This window comes from Dipodomys spectabilis, unplaced genomic scaffold, assembly GCF_019054845.1.
Source record: "Dipodomys spectabilis isolate Male_0828 unplaced genomic scaffold, ASM1905484v1 ptg000034l, whole genome shotgun sequence".
In the NCBI taxonomy this organism is placed as follows: Eukaryota; Metazoa; Chordata; class Mammalia; order Rodentia; family Heteromyidae; genus Dipodomys; species Dipodomys spectabilis.
The window spans coordinates 1,599,246-1,622,381 of record NW_024870711.1 but is presented as its reverse complement, the minus strand read 5'-3'; the positions used below and the strand labels follow the sequence as shown (position 1 = coordinate 1,622,381).

General features: G+C 45.9%; 1 protein-coding gene, 1 long non-coding RNA gene and 1 other non-coding gene across 3 annotated transcripts in view; 1 reads left to right on the top strand and 2 right to left on the bottom strand.

Annotated features, from left to right (window-relative positions):
- Positions 1-3,858: 3,858 nt before the first annotated feature.
- On the bottom strand, positions 3,859-4,867 carry LOC122105933. Its single transcript, XR_006147100.1, has 2 exons — positions 4,490-4,867; positions 3,859-4,277 (listed from the first exon to the last, which is right to left on the bottom strand). It is a non-coding gene; the product is annotated as an uncharacterized LOC122105933 (long non-coding RNA).
- A 269-nt stretch (positions 4,868-5,136) lies between these two features.
- The window catches only part of Zc3hav1 (zinc finger CCCH-type containing, antiviral 1), a 51,285-nt gene continuing 33,285 nt past the window's right edge, over positions 5,137-23,136 (top strand). The window contains exon 1 of the mRNA XM_042677224.1: positions 5,137-6,221. Within this exon, the coding sequence (XP_042533158.1) occupies positions 5,914-6,221 (308 nt within the window). The 5' untranslated portion in view covers positions 5,137-5,913. The remainder of the gene's footprint in view (positions 6,222-23,136) is intronic.
- LOC122106009 lies at positions 12,803-12,909 on the bottom strand. Its single transcript, XR_006147112.1, has one exon. It is a non-coding gene; the product is annotated as a U6 spliceosomal RNA (small nuclear RNA).

Here is a 23,136-nt window from a genome sequence, read left to right as displayed (position 1 = left end):
CTGGAGTCACTTTCCAGCCAAACTGGTATTTTCCTTGTGACTCCAAAGCAATGTATAGGACTTTGTTTTTCCCCCAGGGTAGACTCCTGCTCGGGGAGCTCCCCAGTCTGACACAGACTATCTCCTTTGACTTTCTGTGCTGTTTCCTCTGCATTCTTCTACTACTCCCCTCGTTTTTTCTCCTTGGTGTTCCTGCCTTAGCCTTCCCAGTATTGGGATTATAAGTAGGTACCACCACACCTGGCCACTTCAGCACCTATGTTCGTGTCAGTAGCTCCTTCCTGAGAGGCTGACCACATCCATGGTTCTAAAATTCCTTACTTCCAAAACCCTAAGTATCTTCTTTGCCCTCCCCTTCCACAACCAAAATGGTTTCTTTTGAGATAAGCCTTATCTAATTACACACACACACACACACACACACACACAATTACATACAGGCCTATGTTTGTGGGAATAGAAAGAACTCAGGGCCTCATGCAAGCTAGGCAAGAACTCTACCACTGAGCTATTTCCCCAGTCCTCCAATTGATTTTTTTTTTTTTTTTTTTTGGTCGGTCATGGGGCTTGAACTCTGGGCTTGGTCACTGTCCCTGTGCTCTTCAGCTCAGGGTGAGCGCTCTACCGCTTGAGCCACAGTGCCACTTCTGGTTTTCTAGTGGTATATTGGAGATAAGAGTCTCATGGACTTTCCTGCCCAGGCTGGCTTTGAACTGTGATCCTCAGATCTCAGCCTCCTGCATAGCTAGGATTACAGGTGTGAGCCACCGGTGCCTGCCTCTCCAATTGATTTCTATGACTTCAAATAGAGGGGAATTATTTACTACCTGTACAACTCTTCATTCTTTAACTCTTGAATGCCTGCTGTGGCATTCAGCCACATACTTGTATACTTTTTTGTTGTTGTTGTTATTGTTGATCTTGGGGCTTGAACTCTGGGCCTGGGTGCTGTCCCTCAGCTCAAGGCTACCACTCTACCACGTGAGCCACAGCACCACTTCTAGCTTTTTCTGCTTATGTGATGCTAAGGAATCAAACCCAGAGCCTCATGCATGCCAGGCAAGCACTCTACCTCTGAGCCACCTTCCAAGCCTAGATTCCTGTATACTTTAACACTTATTTGTGTTTCCCCCAAACATTCTTTGAGTATGGGAGAATGTTTCTTAGATGTCTACATGTTCAGAGTGACTGATCTATGGTTGCATAGAAGGTTATCAGTAAATACAATGAATTCATTGAACTCAAGTGATTTTCTAGTAAAAGGTCCCTAGGAACCTGTCAGACTACAAAAAAGTCCAACTATAGATGCAGCATGTACAGCCAATGGAGTCAGATAATGTGGACCCAGGTCTGGCTGGTTTTCATACCAAAGATTCTATTTCTATTTGTATTTCTATTTCTTTCTTTCTTTTTTGTCGGTTGTGCTCTGGGCCTGGGCACTGTTCCTCAGCTCTTCAGCTCAAGGCTAGCACTCTACCACTTGAGTCACACTGCCACTTTTGGTTTTCAGAGTGGTTTATTGGAGATAAGAGTCTCACAGACTCTCCTGCCTGGGCTGGTTTTGAACTGTGATCCTCATATCTCAGCCTCCTGAGTAGCTAGGATTACAGGTGTAAGCTACCAGTGCCCAGCTTTCTATTTCTCTCTCTGTGTGTGTGTGTGCGTGTGTGTGTGTGTGTGTGTGTCTGTCTGTCTGTCTATGTGCACATGTTGGTACTGGGCTTGAACTTAGGGCGCTATCCCTTTAGGTTTTTCTCTCAAGAGAAAAAAGTGGCATTCTGCCACTTGAGTCATAGCTCACTTCTGTTGTTTTACTAGTTTGTGGGAGATGAGAGTCTTAAAGACTTTTCTGCCCAGTATTCTTACCTGAATTCTCAGATCTCAGTGTCTAGACTAGACTTGGAACTATTTGAAAAAGATGGGCTGGGCATGTAGCTTAGTGGTAGAGTGCTTCCCAACATGCATGAAGCCCTGGGTTCAATTCCTCAGTACCACATACATCGAAAAAGCTGGAAGTGGTGGCACTGTGGCTTGAGTGGTAGAGTGCTTATCTTGAACAAAAGAAGTTCAGGAGGGCTGGGAAGGTGGCTCAGTGGTAAAGTGTTTGTCTTGCATGCATGAAGCCCTGGGTTCAATTCTTCAGCACCATGTAAGCAAAAAGAAAAAAGCTGGAAGTGGCTCTGTAGCTCAAGTGGTAGAGCGCTAGCCTTGAGCTGAAGAGCTGAGGGACAGAGCCCAGGCCCAGAGTTCAGGCCCCATGACCGGACCAAAAAAAAAAAAAAAGTTCAGGGACAGTGCTCAGGCCCTGAGTTCAAGCCCCAGAACTGGCAAAAAAAAGAAAAGAAAAGAAAAAAAGAAAGAAAGAAAGACAAAAGAATATGAAGCACTAAGGCATTGTGCCTTTGAGTTTCTCTCTTTTGTGGTTCTCTCCCACCCCCTCCCCTTTTTGTCACTGTTTTTTTATTTCTGTATCCTTTGTCTTATATATGTTTAGCTGGTTTGGGGAGGGGAAGCACAGAAACAGTGGGACAAAGGGTGAACTAATACAGCAGTGATACGCACTAGACACTATATTGGAAATGAGCTATACAACTTGGGGAGGACAGAAGGAAAGGGAAAAACTGGGAGAAAATGAGGGAGGGGGTGACATTATTCAAAAAGAAATGCACTCATTACTTATGTAACTATAACCTCTCTGTACATCACCTTCACAATTGAAAAAAAAAAAAATAGCTGGACGCTGGTGGCTGTAATCCTAGCTACTCTGGAGGCTGAGGTCTGAGGATCACAGTTCAAAGCCAGCCTGGGCAGGAAAGTCTGTGAGACTCTTATCTCCAGTAAATCACTAGAAAACCAGAAGTGGCACTGTGGCTCAAGCGGTAGAGCGCTGGCCTTGAGCTGAAGAGCACAGGGACAGTGACCAAGCCCAGAGTTCAAGCCCCATGATGGACAAAAAAGAATATCCTCTTTTGGGGTCTCACTGTGTGTAGCTAGAATTATGTATAGTTTATCATATTCCAGTGTATTTTATATCTTATTTTCACATATCAGGGAGAATATGCACCTTTTGTCTTTCTGAGCTTTGCTTACCTCACTTAACATGATCTGTTCTAGTTCCATCCATTTCCCTGCAAATGACATTATTATAGTCTTTCTAATGGCTGCGTAAAGTTCCATTATGCATAGGTACCACATTTTTTGACCCATCATCTATTGCGGGCATCTGGGCTGTTTCCATATTTTGGCTATTGTGAATAGTGCAGCAGTGAACATAGATGTGCAAATGTCTTTATTATATTCTGGTTTGTGATGTTCTGGGTAGATGCCAGGAGTAGTATGGCTGGGTCATGGGATAGGTCTATGTTTAGTTTTTGAAAAACTCCATACTGCGGTCCATGGTGGTTGTACTAGTTTACATTCTCTCCTACAGTGCAGTAGGGTTGCTTTTCCCCCACAACCTTGCTAACATTAGTTGTTCCAATTTACAATGTTGGCCAATCTAACTGGGGTAAGATGGAATCTCAGAGTTGTTTTGATTTGCATTTCCTTTATGGTCAGGGATGATGAACATTTTCTCATGTTTCTTTGTCCATTTTACATCTTTTAAGAAGTCTTTCCTTAGCTCCCTTGCCCATTTAATGATTGGTTTAATAGGTTTGGGAGGAATTAGTTTCTTGAGCTCCTTGTATATATTGGATATTAGGCTTTTGTCTGATATTGCTGGTAAAGATCTTCTCCTTCCATGACAAACAAAATTAAAAGAATTCATGACCACTAACCCAGCATTATAAAGAATTCTAAAGGGAGGAATACAATCTGAAGAAAATAATCAAAATCAAAGAAACATATCGGGCCAAATCACTAGAAGATCAATTTAATAATTACAGGAAGAGGAAAAAGCAAAATACAGGAAATTATGACACATCTCTCTATAATAACCCTAACCATTCTTGGACTTAGTTCTCCAATCAAAAGAAGAATAGCAAATTGAATAAAAAACCAAGATCTATCCAATGTTTGTGTTCTGTTTTGTGTTAATTTTGAATTAAAACTTCCACTAATTATAATAAATATCTTTTAATATATTACCTGTATGTCATATTTATTAAATAAATAAAATATATCGATCTCTGATCTTAGATAAAAAATTCAGATACAGACATTTGCACAAAATAGCATAGCATTAACTATAAAAAACCATCAAGAGGGGCTGGGGGTTTAGCTCAGCGGAAGGGTGCCTACTGGCGCGCTCAAGGCCCTGGGTTCGGTCCTCAGCCCTGGGGAAAAAAAAAAAAACATCAAGAACATCATAAAGGCTGTCAAACTAACTTATAACAGAAAACAGCCCTATTGCAAAGACGAAGAGGAGGAGGAGGAGGAGGCAGCGGCGGCGCCAGACTCCCAAGCTTAGAGTCTCTCCTCCACCACCCCGCAAAAATAAATAAAGACAAGGAATAAAATAGCATATAAAACCTTTCTAGTATTTTACCATTATTTGCTCCGTAGAAAAAGCGGTTACATTTCAGGCACAAAAATAACAAAAATCACTTCTATGTAGACCTTCAAAAAAAGAGCGAGGGACCTTCTGTTGGCTCTCTTCCTGGGTTAGCTATGTCCTTAGCTGTGCAGAAACTTGTTACAGTGATGTAGTCCCACGTGTCATGTCTCTCTCCTATCTGTGGGGTTCAGGGGACTCTTCAAGAAGTTTCTACCTGTAAGTTCTGTTTCTCCTTCTCTGGCAGTAATTTCAGTTTCGGGTCTGACGCAGCGATCTCGATCCACTTCGAATTGGTATTAGTGCCTGGTGACCCACTGAGATCCACTTTCAGTTTTCTGCATATGGATGTACTGTTTTTTTTTTTTTAATGCTAACAACAAGGGATAGATCCCCTGCCCCCCGCCCCCACCCCGCAGGTGAGTGAGCAGGAAATGCACCCCTACCCCACCCCAGTTAAGAGCAGTCTTCGGGGGGCTCCTGCTTTAGTCAGCAAAGGCAAATTTACAGACTTATTTTTTTTTAACCTCTGCTATCACACCAAGGTTTTCACTTAGAAACAGTCTTCATGTCACATCTAGGGGAGACGGGGCGGGGGGGGGGGGGGGGGGGAAGGCACCGGTCGGAAATCTTGGGCTATCCGTACTTGTCCACTTGCGACTTCTCGCCATCAGGAGACTGAAAAAGCTGTGATTTGGGGGTGGGGGGAGACACCCCAAAGTCGGCAGTTATAAGCAAATCCGAACGAGAAGAAAAGGGCATAAAGTCACCAACACGTCGATCTTTCAGAGAGGGTGCAACTCAAGTCACCCTAAAACCAAGCTCATCCGCCACCGGGGTCCGGGGATCCGTGTTTGGGGAGCCCTGGGTGGCGGGACGCGTTAGCTCGGGTTACTTCCCCGGGTGCAGACCTGGCGCTGACCCCGGAGGGGTGGGGAGATGGGTGGGGAAGACGGGTTTTCCTAGCGCGGCTCCCGAAGGGTCCGCTCTTTCCGGAGAGGGGTGGGGCCGCTCTAGTGGGGCCCTGGGGCGTGTCGCCCGCCTCCGGGGCTGGCCCGCACCGACCTCCACCGCGGAGTCCCAGGACCCATCTTCAACTTCCTCTTCTTACCCGAGAGGAGGCGTCGCGGGGCGCAGCTGGGACCGAGAGAAGGGACCCGGCCAGCTGTGGCCGCCGCCGCCGGCCGCGATCGCGGGGCAGAGAGGCGGGGGTGCGCGATCGATTCCTCCCCTGGCCGTCGCGCGGCTGGCTCTCCGCGGGATCGCCGGGCCCCGAACTCCCGGGACGCTCCGGACGAATCGGAATCGGAAACCGAAAGCGCGCGCGCCCCGCGCCCGGCACCGCCCGCGCCCGCCCCGGGAACCCGGCTAAGTTCCGATTCTCCGTTCCCGCGCGAGTCCCCGCGCGAGTGTCCGTCATGGCGGACCCGGAGGTGTGCAGCTTCATCGTCAAGGTCCTGTGCGCCCACGGGGGCCGCATGACCCTGGACGCGCTCCTGGAGGAGATCGCGCTCTCCCAGGGCCAGCTCCGCCAGGTGCTGGAGGACGCCGGGCCCGACCGCTTCGTGCTGCTCCAGACCCGCAGCAGCACCGGCAGCACCTGGTCGGTGGTGGCCAACACTCGAGCCCGCGTCTGCCGTCGCAAGTACTGCGAGCGAGGCTGCGACAACCTGCACCTCTGCAAGCTCAACCTGCTGGGCCGGTGCCATTACACGCAGGCGGATCGGTGAGTGCTCCCGCCCCGGGGCGGGCCCGCGCCTTTCCGCCTCTGCGAGGGGTCCCCTGCCGATCGGCGCCCCTGCCTCGTTCCCGGTGTGTGGCCAGAGCCACACTTCCCTGCGGGGTGGGAGGCAGATCTCGGGTTAGCTGGCGTCGTTTCCTCCTTTACTCGGGTCCCGGAACGGGTGGAGATCCTCCCAGATCGCCAGCAGCACTACCCCGGACCGGCGTCGGTCCACACCGCACGTAGCCGCTCAGCCGCGGCTCCTCCTGACCGCCGCCGGGCCGACAAGGCCCTTTTCAGAGTGACCCGAGATAAAAGCCCCCTCGCCCCCTTCCCGGGCCGCCCGCACGGGGGGCCAGCCCCGTGCGCCCTCCCCAGGACCACCCTCCAGCCCACGCTTCCCCCGCGGTCGCCCTCTGCTCTTGAAGCTCTTATTTTGATTTTTTTTTTTCATTTTTTGTGCTGCTCCCAGGTCTTGAACCCAGGGCCTCCAGCTCCGGCTTAGCTTTTCTTCCCCCCCTCCCCCCCTCCAAGGCTGGAGCTCTATCACTTGGATTCCCACCTCCCCTCCTGGCTTCTTGCTGGTTAATTGTGGAGATTAGAGTCTCCTGAGTGGCTGGGGTGACAGACCTGAGCCACCGGTGCCTGGCAAGCCTTGTGATTCAGTTCTTCCTGGAGCGCTGGCCCCACGTACCCAAGGCCTGGGGTGATCTCCAGCCTTGTTAAACAACTACAAAAAGGAGTCAAACATCGGGTGAGGGGTTTACATGTCACACACCTAGGATGGTGACACCGATGATGGCGTGACAAGTAGATGGTGATGACAAGATGGCTTCCAAATACACACTCGCTGCTCAGGCCTGCTCTCTTGGATTCCGGGGTCCGAGGAATTGAGCAATCTTGTGACCACACTGGTCAGCTCCCTCCGGGCAGGCTCTCCGACCTGTGCTCCAGTTTCTTCTCCTCCCTCCTATCTTCCTCCTTCCTTCTCCTCCTGTCTGCCCCTCTCCCTCCTTTTCTTCCTACTCCCCCCCTTCCTCTCCACCCCTGTCTTTCCCTTCCCCTCCCTTCCTTCTCCCCATCTGCCCCTCCCCCATCTCACTTGAGATTGAAAGGCTCATTAATGAATCTCTGTCCTTCACATCTTTTCTGTCGGTAGGTTCTATCTACTCAAAAAGGAAAACAGCAACAATATAGGTAACTGATAAAGGTAAAACGTTTGTCCTTAAATCTTTAGGTGAAGCTGGGCACTGGTGGCTTACACCTGTAATCCCAGCTATTCAGGAGGCTGAGATCTGAGGATCAGGGTTCTAAGCCAGCCTCTGAAGAAAAGTCTCCACAAGACTCCTATCTCCAATAAACTACTCAAAAAAAGCTGGCAGTAGCCTTGTGGCTCAAGTTATAGGGTGCTAGCCTTGAGCATAAAGAGGCTCAGAGACCTGTGCCTAGGCCCCAGGGCCAGAAAAAAAAAAAAAAAAAGCTTTAGCTGGTGCCCAGTATTCAAAAAGATGGTCATCAAACAGTTGGTCATGAACTTACTAGCAAAAAACCTAGTTTCTCACCTTAATTTGTGTGTAATAAAACATACAAAGAGTTTTAAATAGATGGAGTGGATGAGATGATCTTTTTTTTTTTTCCCCAAGAAATTTACTAGATTAGAATGCTTAAAAAGAAAACTTAATTCTTTTAGTTGCTAGGATGGACTCTCCTAATAAAATATGTATTTAATATGTTGTGGCTGTGGGCCGGTGGGTGGCTCACGCCTGTAATCCTAGCTACTCAGGAGGCTGAGATCTAAGGATTGTGGTTTAAAAGTCCCCCCCCCCCCCCAACTGTTATCTCTAATTAATTACCTGAAAAACAAAAGTAGAACTGTTGCTCAAAAGTGGTAAACTGCTACTCTTGAGCACAAAAGCTCAGTGTTAATGCTCAGACCCTGAGTTCAAGCCCCATGAAAAAAGAAAAAATGTATTTCTGAGTTGCCAGAACTTGTATCTAGAAGGCAACTAAGTTACCAGCAATTCCATTAAGCAGGAAAAGGAGACTGGGTAGAGAAGAGAAAAGGAAAGAACATTCTAGCACATTCTTCTACTGTTGTGAGTAACAACCAGTCACAAGGTTTCCTGATCTGTTTTTTTTTGTTTTTGTTTTTGAAAATTCTTTCACCAACCAATGTTGACTTTTGGTTTTACAAGTCTTTTTCTCAGTTTTTTTTTTTTGGGGGGGGGGTGGGGGGAGGAGAGTCAGTCATAGGGCCTGAACTTGGCCAGGGCATTGTCCATCAGCTCTTCAGCTCAAGGCTAGCCCTCTACCACTTGAGCCACAGTGCTACTTCTGGCTTTTTCTGCTTATGTGGTGCTGAGGAATGGAACCCAGGGGCCTAATGCATGCAAGGCAAGCCCTCTACCACTGAGCCACCTTCCCAACCCCATGTCCATCATTTTGACTCATCAGTTTTCAAAATATGGCTGGTCTTGTTTATTTTGCCTTCTCTACACTATCCTGAACTCAATGAGTTTTTAAAATCCTAGCAGTCATTTGCTTCATAATTTTGGTAATTATATCTAACAGATAAAAATCTATGTTTTATTAGAGTAATCATAGTACACCTACCTTTTTTTTTCTTTCAGATCTTGGGGCTTGAACTCAGGGAGTTGGTGCTGTCTCTGAAATTTTTTGCACCAGGCTGGTGCTCTGCCACTTGAGCTACAGCTCTACTTTGTGCTTTTTGGTATTTAATTGGAGATAAAAGTCTCATGGACTTTCCTGTTCGGGGTGACTTTGAACCTCCGTCCTCAGATCTCAACTTCCTGAGTAGTTAGGATTACAGGTCCAAGTCACCAGCTCCTGGACTTAGACAGGATTTTGTTCTGTCCTATAATTTCTCTCTTTTTTTTTTTTTTTTTGGGTCCGGTCGTGGGGCCTGAACTCTGGGCCTGGGCGCTGTCCCTCAGCTCTTCAGCTCAAGGCTAGTGCTCTACCACTTGAGCTACAGCACCACTTCCGGCTTTTTTCTTATGTGGTGCTGAGGAATCGAACCCAGGGCCTCAGGCATGCAAGGCAAAAGCACTCTACCACTGAGCCAACTTCCCAGGCCCTGTCCTATAATTTCTGTCTGTTCTTTTTCTTTTCTTTTTTTTTTTTCCCCCTGCTTTTTCAATGCTTTAACCTGTACTTTTCAGTTGATAATCAGGCTCGCTTAGGTGTTATAGAATTGTTTCTCTTGGGGCTGGGAAGGTGGCTCAGTGGTAGAGTCCTTGCCTTGCATGCATGAGGCCCTGGGTTGGATTCCTCAGCACCACATAAGCAGAGAAAGCTCGAAGTGGCGCTGTGGCTCAAGTGGTAGAGCACTAGCCTTGAGCTGAAGAGCTGAGGGACAGTGCCCAGGCCCAGAGTTCAGGCACCATAAGTGGCAAAAAAACCCCAAAAAAACAACACAACAAAAATTGTTTCTCTTGGCACATTAGTTTTGATATTAAATTTTGCTTTGCTGAAGTAATATTCCCACATATGGAAAACAAACTCCAGCTCTGACATCAATAACTACCACTTATTGAACAAATCATTAAGTACCAAGCTCTGAGATAAGCTTGTTAGAGATGTTATCTCAATTCATCGAAGTGAGTGTGATCTAGGAAGTGTGATCTCGCATCAGTTCAGGTTATTGTTTTTGCAAGCACCATTGATGGTTAACTGTTTCAAGTCAGCTGGTAGTGCCTTCCACGGGCTCTGTGGTTTATGCCAATGTGGGTGTTTCCTCCTCTTGCTTTCCTGTTTGTGTGCCTTTGCCTTTCTCTTTTAGTTGAAACGTTAGGTGGGGGTGGGTAAATAAGAAGAAGACCAGTTGTTTCATATATTGAGAGGAAGAATATTGAAATGCACAAAGAATAAGAGAACGTATGTGTACTCTGAATATATACCAGAGAGATTGGGAATGTGGCTTAGTGGCAGAGTGCTTACCTAGAATGCAAGAAGCCGTGGGTTTGATTCCTCAGTACCACATAAACAGAAAAAGCCAGAAGTGGTACTCTGTGGTAAAGTGCTAGCCTTGAGCAAAAGAAGCTCAGAGACAGTGCCCAGGCCCTGAGTTCAAGCCCTAGAACTGGCAATAAATAAAACACACACACACACACACACACACACACACACACACACAGAAATGATAGAGAATATACTTGTAACTCACCTCTCAGAAGTAACTCATCTCTCAGAATGAATGTTTACCTTTTTCATTTTTGTTCCTTAGCTGTACAAAGGAAATAACTTCTGGGACATGGAGATAGTAAGGATTGCGGTTCCAGGCCAGCCAGGGCAGAAAGTTAGCTGTTTCTATTTCTGTCATTCCAGCTGTGCGGGAAGCACGAATGGAAGGATTGTGATCCAGCTTGGGTCTAAGCTAAGACCCTATCTGAAAAATAAGGCAAAAGTCTGGCGCTGGTGGCTTACTCCTGGAATCCTAGCTACCCAGGAGGCTGAGATCTGAGGATCTCGGCTCAAAGCCAGCCCCAGCAGAAAAGTCTGGGAGACTCCAGAAGTGGCACTGTGGCTTGCCTTGAGCTGAAGAGCTGAGGGACAGCGCCCAGGCCCAGAGTTCAAGCCCCACGACCGACCAAAAAAAAAAAAAAATGGCATAGTGTCTAGTCTACCAGGCTCTGAGTTCAAACCCCAGTACTGCCAAATAAATAAGTAAATAAATATGTAAATAAAAGTAAAATAGGCCTTGGCACTTTTGTTTTTTAAATTCCCTTCATTTCATTCTCCTCTTTTCCCAGAAGTAACCCCAATTGTGATTTTAGTATCCTGCTCTTTTAGGATTTTTAAATTTCTTCATGTATATATGTGTATCATATATATGTGTGTATCTATTCAAAAGTGAAGATTAATGTGTTCTAGAATTTTCATTCAGTATTGTTTTGAAGTTGTAGTCATGTTGACATTAGGAGCGACTACTTTTGTTTTTCTCCCTCCCCTCCCTCCTTTTTCCTTCCGCTTCTCTGTCCTGTCTTCTTCCCTTCTCTCTTCTTTCCTCCCTCCCCTTCTTCCTCTCTCCTCCCCTATCCTCCCCTAGCTTCTTTTCTCCCCTCCCCTCCCCTCCCCTCCCCTCCTGACTTTCCCCTCCCCTCCCCTTCACTTGTAGCACAAATTTTATTTAATTTAGTTTATTTATTTATTTTTGGGTCCGGTCGTGGGGCCTGAACTCTGGGCCTGGGCGCTGTCCCTCAGCTCTTCAGCTCAAGGCTAGCGCTCTACCACTTGAGCCACAGCGCCACTTCCGGCTTTTTTCTTTTTGCTTATGTGGTGCTGAGGAATCGAACCCAGGGCCTCAGGCATGCAAGGCAAGCACTCTACCACTGAGCCACCTTCCCAGCCCCCTCCAGATTGTTTTCTAAAGAGTGTTTTCCAAGTTGTTCTCCACCCAGTTGACAACATTCCCATGCTGAGTCCCTGCCATGAGGTTTCGTGAGTCTTTTGAAATTTGGGCCAATACAGAACTATGAAATTGTATCATAGTGGTTTTTATTTTATTTTTTGGGGGGTCCGGTCATGGGGCCTGAACTCTGGGCCTGGGCGCTGTTCCTCAGCTCTTCAGCTCAAGGCTAGCGCTCTACCACTTGAGCCACAGTGCCACTTTGGGCTTTTTTTTTTTTTCTTTTTGCTTATGTGGTGCTGAGTAATTGAACCCAGGGCCTCATGCATGCAAGCAAGCACTCTACCACTGAGCCACCTTCCCAGCCCTGGTTTTTATTTTTGTTTTATGTTTTCGTAGTATAGTGCAGGCAAGCTTCCAACTTGCTATTCCCTGGTATACTTGGGGTTACTTGCTAGGCAAGCACTCTACCATTTGAAGCATGCCTCATCCCTTTTTGCTTTAGGTTGTTTTTCAAATGAGTTTTGAGTTTTTGTCCCACCTGGTCTCTGATTGAGAACCTCTTATTTCTGTCTTCCAAGTAGTTGGGATTATAGGCATGCAACACCATACCAGATTCCCAGTTATCATTTAAGTTTGTCTTACTTGACTTTACTTTTTGGGGGGTCATTTTCACAGTTTACTTTTTAAAAAAAAATTTTATTGTAAAAATACCTTAGAGAGGGGTTACAATTACATGGGCAAGGTAATGAGTACATTTCTTATCAAGCATTTTTGCTTCCTCCTTTGTTTCCCCTCTCCATTCCTTCCCAACTCCTGCCCCTCCCACCCCCACCCCCCCTCACCAAAATTGTAAAGTTTGTTTTTCAACATAACGACTTGTACATCTCATTGTTTCAATGGGTCCACCTGTATCCCTATTTAAACGGTTTGTTTTTGCCCTTCCCCTCCATAAATTATACCAACATCAAATACAGTGAAAGCAGGGCTTAAACCGTGCGGGGGAGGGACATACAAAGCAACAAAGAAATCATCTTATAAATATGTTAGAAACAATTGCAAGAAAGAAAAACAAATTTGAATACTTATCTTAGGGTTCATTTCAGCTAACATCAACTTTTCTGACCTTTTCTGCTAGTCTCAGAGATAATACTAGTTATTGTAAATAAGGGAAACAATGGGACCTATGTTTCTTTGGGCCTGGCTTACTTCACTTAAAAATATGGAATGTTTCACGAATTTACATGTCATCTTTGCGCAGGGGCCATACTAATCTTCTCTGTAATCCTTCCAATTTTTAGTATATGTGCTGCCGAAGCGAACATTTTACTTTTGTTTATAGTACCCTTTATTCTATTTTATTATAAAATAATAAAGAGTTTTAAAATAAATAAATTACTTTTTTATGGTACTGAGGCTTTGACTCAGGGACTGGGCACTTGTTCCTTGGCTCTGTCATTGGAGCCACAGCTCCATTTCTAGCTTTTTGTGGTTACTTGGGATAAGAGTCTCCTGGGCTTTCCTGCCCAGGCTGGCTTTGAATTGTCATCCTCAGATCTCAGCCTCCTTTCTGAGATAAGATTACAGGTATGAGCCTCAGGCTTACTATTTGACTATTTAAAATAGCTAAAAACTCATTTTAAAAGTGTATACTTAAGCGCTGGAAATGTGGCTCAGTAGTAGAGTGCTTGCCTGATATGCAAGAAGCTCTGAGTCTCTTTCTTCAGTACCACATAAGTAAAAAAAGCCTGACGTGGCACTTTGGCTCAAGTGGTAGAGTGCTAGCTTTGAGCAAAAGAAGCTCACGTCCAGGCCCTGAAAAAAAAAAAGTGTACACTTCAGAGTTAGCAAACACATTCATGATGTTTTGCAACTATTATCACTATCAGATTACATCACCTTCCGAAGAACTCCACACCCAGCAAGGGTCATTCCTCCCTCAGCCCTTTCCCAGCTTCTAGAAATCTCCAATCCACTGTCTCTCTGTATGGATTTGTCTATACTAGACATTTGCTTGAGGTGGAATCCTATATGGCATTGCTGTTGGGTTCTGGGCATAGTAGGACATTTTCAAGGCTTGCATTTTGCCAGTACAAGTGCGCACACGTGCCATGCATGTGTGTGGGTGAACTTACCAGGAACACTCTTGCGGGAAGTTCCTTCTCTTAGTCATCTGAGTTGTGTCCCGGGTCACGTAGTCAGGCTGCGGCCCTGAGGACATGCTGTTTTCTCCACCCTGTGACACAAAGAGATGCACCCTATGGTTTAGAATCATTTGGGAATTTCCATTCTTTTCTGATTTGCTCCATTTTAATTTGATCACATGTGACTTTCCATGTCTGCAGTGTTCTGCAGAAATTAAGGTAAGAAGAAACTCGGTGGCATTACAAGGTTCCTGGGGGCTGGGAAGGTGGCTCAGTGGTAGAGCGCTTGCTTTGCATGCATGAGGCCCTGGGTCCATTCCTCAGCACCACATAAGCAGAAAAAGCTGGAAGTGGTGCTGTGGCTCAAGTGGTAGGGCGCCAGCCTTGAGCTGAAGAGTTCAAGGACAGCGCCAAGGCCCAGAGTTCAAGCCTCACAACCAACAACAACAACAACAACAAGAGGTTTCTGGAAACCATGATCAAAATCTTACATTGAGACAAATATGTATCTGGAAACAATACTTTCTAAGTTTTAGTAATACAGGGAGGGCAAAAATAAACATCTGAAATAAGTATATATTACTTTTCCGAGTGTTAAATGCTTTTAACTTGCTTTCTGTCCCTAATCATATTTATTGCCAGGAAGGAATCTGCTACTTTGGGATAGGTAAGGACCTAAATGGCAAGGCAGAGGTGTAAAAGACCCCAGGAGGACCCAGGATTTCTGGCTACTGAGATATCAGAATTTAATCAAGTTAGAGCAGGGGAGCTGGACTGAGGAGAGAGTAGAGGCCCTTTCCACTCTTTTCCCTCTAGAGAGAGCATTTAATACATTTCAGACCAACTCACTAGATGACACTGCCCCCTGAGTAGCTGGGACCACACGTGTGAGCCACCATACTCAGTAAACACTACTTTGGGCTATTCTTGGGATAGAGTCTTGACTGAGCCTAGAGCCTCAGTCCTTCTTTGTGTCTCTTGATTCTTGGAGTAGGTGGGATTACAGGTTTGCATCACACTACTCAATTTACCTTTCAAAGGAATTTATGTTGGGAAGTGTAACTGGGGAGAAGAGAAGACTGGGGTGACTTAGTTTCTCTGACCATCATTGTTTTGGCAATGCCACTGCCGACCCCTATCCTTTACTCTCTTCTCTTCCTCTGCTTTCCTTCAGCCCTGCTGTGGATTTAGGGCAATGCCTCCAAAATTTAGCTGCATGGCAGAATCCTTGGAGAATCTTTCAAAGTTCTTATCCCTAGATATTCTTACAGACTTCTGAAGGGTCTGAGTTAAACCTGGAGATTTACATTGTTTTAGTTTTCAAATTAAAAAAAAAAAATTGTTTGCAGAACCCAGGGCCTTGCACATGCTGGGCAAGCCATCCAGCACTGAGTTGTATTTCCAGGCAGGCACAGAGATTCTAGCAAAGGCCCTACGTGGCATTTGTCTTCAGTCTTGATATAACTGTAGAGTACGTACAGATCCTCAGCCTCTCCTCTGTCGCTACTCTATCTTAGATGGGTTGTGAGGTCCCTGCATAATCAAGGCTGCTTAGCTGTAGTTGTTTCTCCATACCGAGGCCAGCAGCCAGCTGAGGCTCAGTCATCTATCTGGATTCACTCACCTGGAGCTTGATTTCTGTCCAGCTTGCTCTGGGTAATAAAGCTGTGGTTAAAGTCAGCTGTTCTGCCAGCTCCACCCTTCCTCTCCCCACACTGCTCATGTGGTCTCTTGGTCTTGTTTCTCCCCACTGTTGTAGGCATCCTAGACCCAGTGACCCATCCGTACCCTCTCCTAACCCACTGACGTAATCTTTTTTTCTTTTTTGGTACCAGTTATAGGTTTTGAATCTCAGGGTCTAGGCATTGCCTCTGAACTTTTTTGTTCAAGGCTAGTCCTCAACCACTTCAGCCAAGGCTCTACTTTGTGCTGTTGGTGCTTAATTGGAGATAAGAGTCTCACAGACTTTCCTGTCCCCCGTTGGCTTTGAACTGCAATTCTCAGATCTCAGCCTCCTGAGTAGCTAGGATTACAGGCATGAGCCACCGGCGCCCAGCTGTTGTCTAGATTCTATCTTTTCACATTTTCTGGTCTTTTTTTTTTCTTGACTAGTTTATATTATCCCCCCTCTCCCAATAACCAGCTTTTTATTTTATTGATTGTGTGTGTGTGTAAAATAAATTTCGATTTCACCCATTTCTGCCTGGTTTTTACTATTTTTCTCCATCTTGTAGTTTGGGGTTTGGTTTGTTCCTGTTTTTCTAGAAGTTTATTTTTTATTTTATTTTTATTTTTTGGGTCCGGTCATAGGGCCTGAGCTCTGAGCCTGGGCGCTGTCCCTCAGCTCTTCAGCTCAAGGCTAGTACTCTACCACTTGAGCCACAGTGCCACTTCCGGCTTTTTTTTTCTGCTTATGTGGTGCTGAGGAATCGAACCCAGGGCCTCATGCATGCAAGGCAAGCGCTCTACCACTGAGCCACCTTCCCAGCCCATCTAGAAGTTTTTAGTTGCATTGTCAAGTTATTTATTTGGGAACTTTCTGTTCTTTTTTTGTTGTTGTTTGTTTGGTCAGTTGTGGGGTTTGAACTCTGGTTCTAGGCACTGTCTCTGAGCTCTTCAGCTCAAGGCAAGTGCTCTACCACTTAAGCCACAGTGCCACTTTCAGTTTTCTGGTGGCTTATTGAAGATAAGAGTCTCTCCAGGCATTGGTGGCTCACCTGTAATCCTAGCTACTCAGGAGTCTGAGATCTGAGAATCATAGTTCAAAGCTAGTCTGGGCAGGAAAGTCCATGAGACTCTGATTTCCAATTAACCACCAGAAAACCGGAAGTGGCTCTGTGGCTCAGGTGTTAGAGCACTAACTTTGAGCATAGCTTTGAGCTGAAGAGCTCAGGGACAGTGCTCACGCCCAGAGTTCAAGTTCCAGGTCGGACAAAAAAAAAAAAAAAAAAAAAGTCTCATGGACTTTCCTGCCTGGTCTGGCTTTGAACCACAGTCCTCAGATCTCAGCCTCCTTAGTAGCTAGGATTATAGACGTGAGCCACTGGCACCTGGCCTTTGTATGTAGGCACTCATAACTATGAACTTCCTCTTACCCTGCTTTTGCTATACTTTCATTTTCATTGTTTGCAGGAACTTTTTGACTTCTCTTTTCATTTCTTCAGTGACCTAGCTGTGTTTTTCAATCTCCATGTGTTTGAATATTTCCTATAGTAACTTGTTTTTTGGTGGTTGTGGGTCCTGAACTCTGGGCCTGGGCGCTGTCCCTCAGCTCTTCAGCTCAAAGCTAATACTCTACCACAGCACCACCTCCGGCTTTTTCTGCTTATGTGATGCTGAGGAGTTGAACCCAGGGCCTCATGCATGCAAGGCAAGCACTCTACCACTGAGCCACCTTCCCAGCCCCTCCTATAGTGTCTTTTAACTATCTCTGTGTGTGTGTGTGTGTGTGTGTGTGTGTGTGTGTGTGTGTGTGTGTGTTTTCATCAACTGCATAAGGTCAAGTGGGGAGAAAAGAAGAGGTATTTCAGTATATAAATGGCTATCAAAGGTTTCAGGTTATTGTCTTCCTTTGCAGTCTGCTATGTGACTGGCTCTGTGTTTACTGTCTTGGTGAGTTTTACTGTCTTGATGAGTTTGAGCGCTCAGAGGTGAACATCTGAACCTAGCCAGTGAGTCTCAAATCACCTGGAATCCCACTGCAGTCAAAGTAAACCAGTCTCAGGATGTGGCTGGGCTCAGGTATTTTTAAAAACTCTCCAGTGGGAGTGTTATCTGTGACCACGCTTAAGAACCCTGTGCAGGCTTACTGTGTAGACATGGGGCCTGGGAAAGCTTCACCCAGCTGGGTTAAAACATTTTATTCTGGGTATGGAATGGAAAAGCAGAAAGGTCATTTGATTTTTAGGCTTTGGCCTGGGATTCCTGAAAGAGAGATAATTCTGCCTCTTTCAAGGCCATCTTGGCCTATTTATTTATTTATTGTTGGTCGTGGGGCCTGAACTCTGGGCCTGGGCGCTGTCCCTCAGCTCTTCAGCTCAAGGTGAGCGTTCTGCCACCTGAGCTACAGTGCTACTTCTGGCTTTTTCTGCTTATGTGGTGCCTTCAAGGCAAGCGCTCTACCACTGAGCCACCTTCCCAGCCCTCCCCCCCCTTTTTTTTTTAATTTTTAAGTTACCATTTCCTATTTCCACCAAGTTGATGGCTTGTGATTTATCTGCTCCATGTGGGGGCAGCATTCTGCAAATGTTTGCTCTGTTACAGGAAATTCAGAAAGGTTCGTAGTCAAGCTGTTTTTGGACTGTTGCGTAGAGAGTACTTGTGCGCCTCTAATCAACCTTCTATCATACACCCATTGTTCCCTTAGGGGGAGGCAGCCTTGAGCAACGAGTATCACCTCCCTGGAAGTATGTTAGGAAAACTCATTCTCTCCTGGGCATCTGTGGCTCACACCTGTAATCCTAGCTACTCTGGAGGCTGAGACCTGGAGCATCATGGTTCAAAGCCAGCTCCAGCAGGAAAGTCATTTTTTTAAATCTTCAACTAACCAGCAAAATGCTCCATGGGAGGCATGATTTAAGAGCTGCTTATCAGCCATGAGCAAGAAAGCCAAACACACCCCCCCCCCCCCTGAAATTAGGATGAAGATATAGCCTGGAAGAAGCGGTTGAGGAGGTCGGGGTGTTGTATCCCTATCATTAAGAAAACAAAGGATGCTACAATTAAACTAAATCATGGGAGTCTTTATCGCAACTACATGGAGGCATAGACTTTTTTTTGTGGTTGTTGGTTGTAGGGCTTGAACTCAGGGTCTGGGGGTGGTCCCCGAGCCTCTTTGTGCTCAAGGCTAGTGCTCTACCAGTTGAGCCACAGCTCCATTTCCGGTTTTTGAGTGCTTAATTGGAAATAGGACTCTCATGGGACTTTTCTGCCCCAGGTGGGCAGATCCTCAGGTGTCAACCTCCTGAGTAGCTATGATTACAGGCATACGCCACTGGTGCCCAGTGGGTATAGACTTTTAAATTGTCTCAGACACAGTCTTTTAAAGGTAAAAGCCACATCTCATTTGAAAAACAAGATATAGGATTCCCCCCCTCCCCAAAGCATACACAGAAGTGAAAATGAACATTAGTAATCTAGATTTCTTTCCTGGAATTCTGGGCAGATGGAACTTCTGGGGGTTTTTGGTTCCTCCCTTCCCCCAGAACCTGCTGAGCAAACAACTTGCAGTTTTTCGCAGCACCTGTTAAGCAAACACCTGGGGTCAGGGGCCTTTTTCCTTGGGGACAAAATAGCATCACTTCTGTCCAGCTTCAGGCTTAAAGACATACCCTACTTCATTCCCCCAGTTCTGTGTATGAATCAAATCATTGAATTCTCAGTGAAAGAGCTACCTTGGGCCCTTAGGACTCCAAGTTACTTTAACTGGGCTACACCTGTTCTACTAGCCTTAAAACAACATAACCAGCAATCTTCTCCCAGGTCAGGCTGGGGAGGATTTACAGAAAGAATGCCCCACAAAAGTGTTAAGCTCCAGCAGATTCAAAGTGGCCTTCCATCAGGATGATGGAGCCAGGCAGGGGTCCTGTCTACTTTCACATGGGGAGGGGGGTGCTCAGGGTGGTGAGGTAGAATCCGTTTTACATGGCTGCTGGCCATCCTTGATTAACATTTTAACCCAAATGGAATCTCCAGGTTGGAAGGGATGGGCTGGATCCAAGCTCAGCCATAGCAGTGTTTAGCATCATCTCTGAGAATCTTAGACTGATTACACACCTTCTGTTGGGCTGCCTGCAAGTTCTACACAGACTGGTTAAGGCTGCATTTTTGCCAGGCGCTGGTGGCTCACGCCTGTAATCCTAGCTACTCAGGAGGTTGAGATCTGAGGATCACGGTTCAAAGCCAGCCCAGGCAGGAAAGGCCCTGAAACTCTTATCTCCAATTAACACTCATAAAACCCAAAGTGGCACTGTGGCTCAAGTGGTAGAGCTCACCTTGAGCTGAAGAGCACAGGGACAGTGCCCAAGCCCAGAGTTCAAGCCCCATGACTGACCAAAATAAAAAAAAGGCTGCATTTTTAACTTAACCTAAGACAGGAGCCCAACCTGAGTGAACCTCCCAATAGTTTCTGGTTGCTTTTCCCTGAGGATACCTGCTTTGCTGGCTGGCGCCCTACTGGTTTTTTAGGACAGCTCCGCCTGCCCCAGGGCAATTTACTTGGGCAACAACTTTTATTAACCAAATTAAAAAAAAATAAGGCTAGGATCTTTTGGGCAGACATAGAAGGCTTGAGTCTGTAACCATCGCTAACAAGTGCCATCTCCACACTTGCACACTTGTTACCACTGTTTTCCATGCCTCTTTTTTTTTGGGTCCGGTCATGGGGCCTGAACTGTGGGCCTGGGCGCTGTCCCTCAGCTCTTCAGCTCAAGGCTAGCGCTCTACCTCTTGAGCCACATCACCACTTCTGGCTTTTTTCTTTTTGCTTATGTGGTGCTGAGGAATCGAACCCAGGGCCTCAGGCATGCAAGGCAAGTGCTCTACCACTGAGCCACCTTCCCAGCCCCTCCATGCCTCTTTTATAAATCTATCTTGCCTCATTGTCTAAAAATGACTTTGGTTCCTTGATCATAAGGGAAGCTGGGCGAAGATCCATCTTCTCTATCTGTTTTAAGCTGGGTAAGTAGACAAGAGCCTAAAAGCTTAGCCTATTTTTACCAAGGGGTTGCCAGGATCAGATATCAATAGGAGCAATATGTATTACAGAATGGGAAATAATATAATTTTTAACTTCTAATAACTGTGTAGTCATTTTGGGGAGCTATAGTAGTGTAGCTCGTTTAGCAGTTCTGGTCTATAAAAGCATTTTTTTTTTTTTTTTTTGGCTGTCTGGGGAACCTGACCTTTTGTGATTACAATGAAGAATGAGGCAGAAAAAGGCTCCAAGGATCCATGGCAGCACATATCCTTGAGAAGCGGACTTGACATAGCAAAATGGCCTTAACGTAAATACTTAAGTGAAGTTTGGTAGTCCTAAATTTTTTTTTTGGGGGGGGGGTTAGTCGTGGGGCTTGAACTCTGGGCCTGGGCGCTGTCCTAAGATCTTCAGCTCAAGGTGAGCACTCTACCACTTGAGCCACAGTGCCATTTCCTTTTTTATTTTCCTGGTGGTTTATTGGGGATAAGAGTCTCATAGACTTTCCTGCCTGGTCTGGCTTTGAACCACAATCCTCAGATCTCAGCCTCTTGGGTAGCTAGGATTACAGACATGAGCCACCCGGCTCATTTTTCAAATTTTTTACACAGGGGATGCCTTTTTTTTGGGGGGGGGGTCCGGTCGTGGGGCCTGAACTCTGGGCCTGGGCACTGTCCCTCAGCTCTTCAGCTCAAGGCTAGCACTCTACCACTTGAGCCACAGCACCACTTTCGGCTTTTTCTTTTTGCTTATGTAGTACTGAGGAATTGAACCCAGGGCCTCTGGCATGCAAGGCAAGTGCTCTACCACTGAGCCATCTTCCCAGCCCTTGAAGCAAGTAATGCCCATTTACTTTTTTTTTTGTTGTTGTTGTTGGTCTGGGCCTGAACACTGTCCTTCACCTCTTCAGCTCAAGGCTAGCACTCTACCACTTGAGCCACTGCGACACTCCAGTTTTCTGAGTGGTTTATTGGAGATAAGAGTCTTCTGGACTTTCCTGACTGAGCTGGCTTTGAACCTTGATCTTCAGAGCTCAACCTCCTGAGTAGCTAGGATTACAGGTGTGAGCCACCATGCCCAGCCCCATTTTCTTTTTGTAGCCTGGCTTTTAAAACAGTTGGTTTTCTTTGTTTTTGGTTTTAGTCTGAGTTAATTCTTTTTTTGGGTCCGGTCGTGGGGCCTGAACTCTGGGCCTGGGCACTGTCCCTCAGCTCTTCAGCTCAAGGCTAGCGCTCTACCACTAGAGCCACAGTGCCACTTCCGGCTTTTTTCTTTTTGCTTATGTGGTGCTGAGGAATCGAACCCAGGGCCTGATGCATGGAAGGCAAGCGCTCTACCACTGAGCTACCTTCCCAGCCTCAGACTGAGTTAATTCTTAGAAAACCTTTTAACTCAAATGACAGTTTTTCTACATGTAAGAATTACATGCAGATCAGCACTGCATGTTGGCACTACACCAAGAATCCAGAATTTAACAAACTAAAGGAAGCTCAGAGCATCTTTTTGCTTTTTAAAAAATTAATCTATTTGCAAAATATCATTGAAACCAGATTACATTAACCCTCCTTTAAAGTTTTATTATTTTTTAAAATTTGTATATATCCCAAGGGGCAGTTTCAGAAATATATTACCCACAATATCATCAGGTTTTTCATGTCTGTCAATAAGGAAAAGAAAGAGACAGAAGTGAAAATGGGCCACCCGCCTGTCCCATGGAGTGGGCATAAACCCATCTGACTCCTTAGGGTTAGCTGAGCTGCTTTTGTGCCAGCTCACCAGCTCACCCACCTTTAGGGCTGGGCAAGCTGCACCTTTGCCAGATTAGTCTTCACCCCTCACAGCTAGGCCCCCATTGACTCATTAAAAAAATTTTTTTTAGTCCTTCCTCTTTATTTTTGACTGAGACAAATACCAAAGCCCTTTTAGAGAGCTAGACATTGTCTTTAACAGTGATAAACACACCTTTACATTCAAATTTTGGAGACTTAGCCCCAAATTTTAACAGTGGAGGGAAATAAAACCTAAGTCCTCAAAAGATTACATTTTTGCTAAGCCAGATAACTCTTCATTACACTAAGAACAGCTTTTACCTTGAACATGGTTACACACTCACAAACACACACACAGACTTGTGCACAAAGATCTTCAAGCACCCAAAAATGAATGTAGGCTGTACATTTCTGGAATTCCAGTGGCAAGAGATATTTTTTGCCATTTATTCTTACAGATGACTAAGATTTAAGACAAAAAAAAAAAGTTGACTAACAAATTCACAAATCACCTTTGCATCTCCCAGCCCCATGTCTCCAGGACTTGCTTGTTTAGCAAGGGATTGGTATACCAATTGACCTTTGAATACCTTTAGATAGAGGAAGGATAGGATGGGGGTTACCTGAAGCTAAACTGAACTGTCCTGATTCCATCTTTTATCCAGTTTTAGACAGGCGTGCTTTACAATTTCAATTTTAAGTTGCCAGAGTTAACAAGGGGTCAGAACCAGGACTGAGGCTACCCGCGCCCAGCCTCCAACTTCAGCTGCTGTACTTAGCAAGCTGCTGCTACTGCCACATGCTAGAACTTTGACTCCCTCCGCCCCCCCCTCCCCCCAGATATCCATATGAAGAATACAGACACAGAAAACAGTATGAGACAAGACAGGAACACAAAAATCAAAAGCTGAGTTGGGGCCTCTCTCACCGTAAGTGGGCCTCC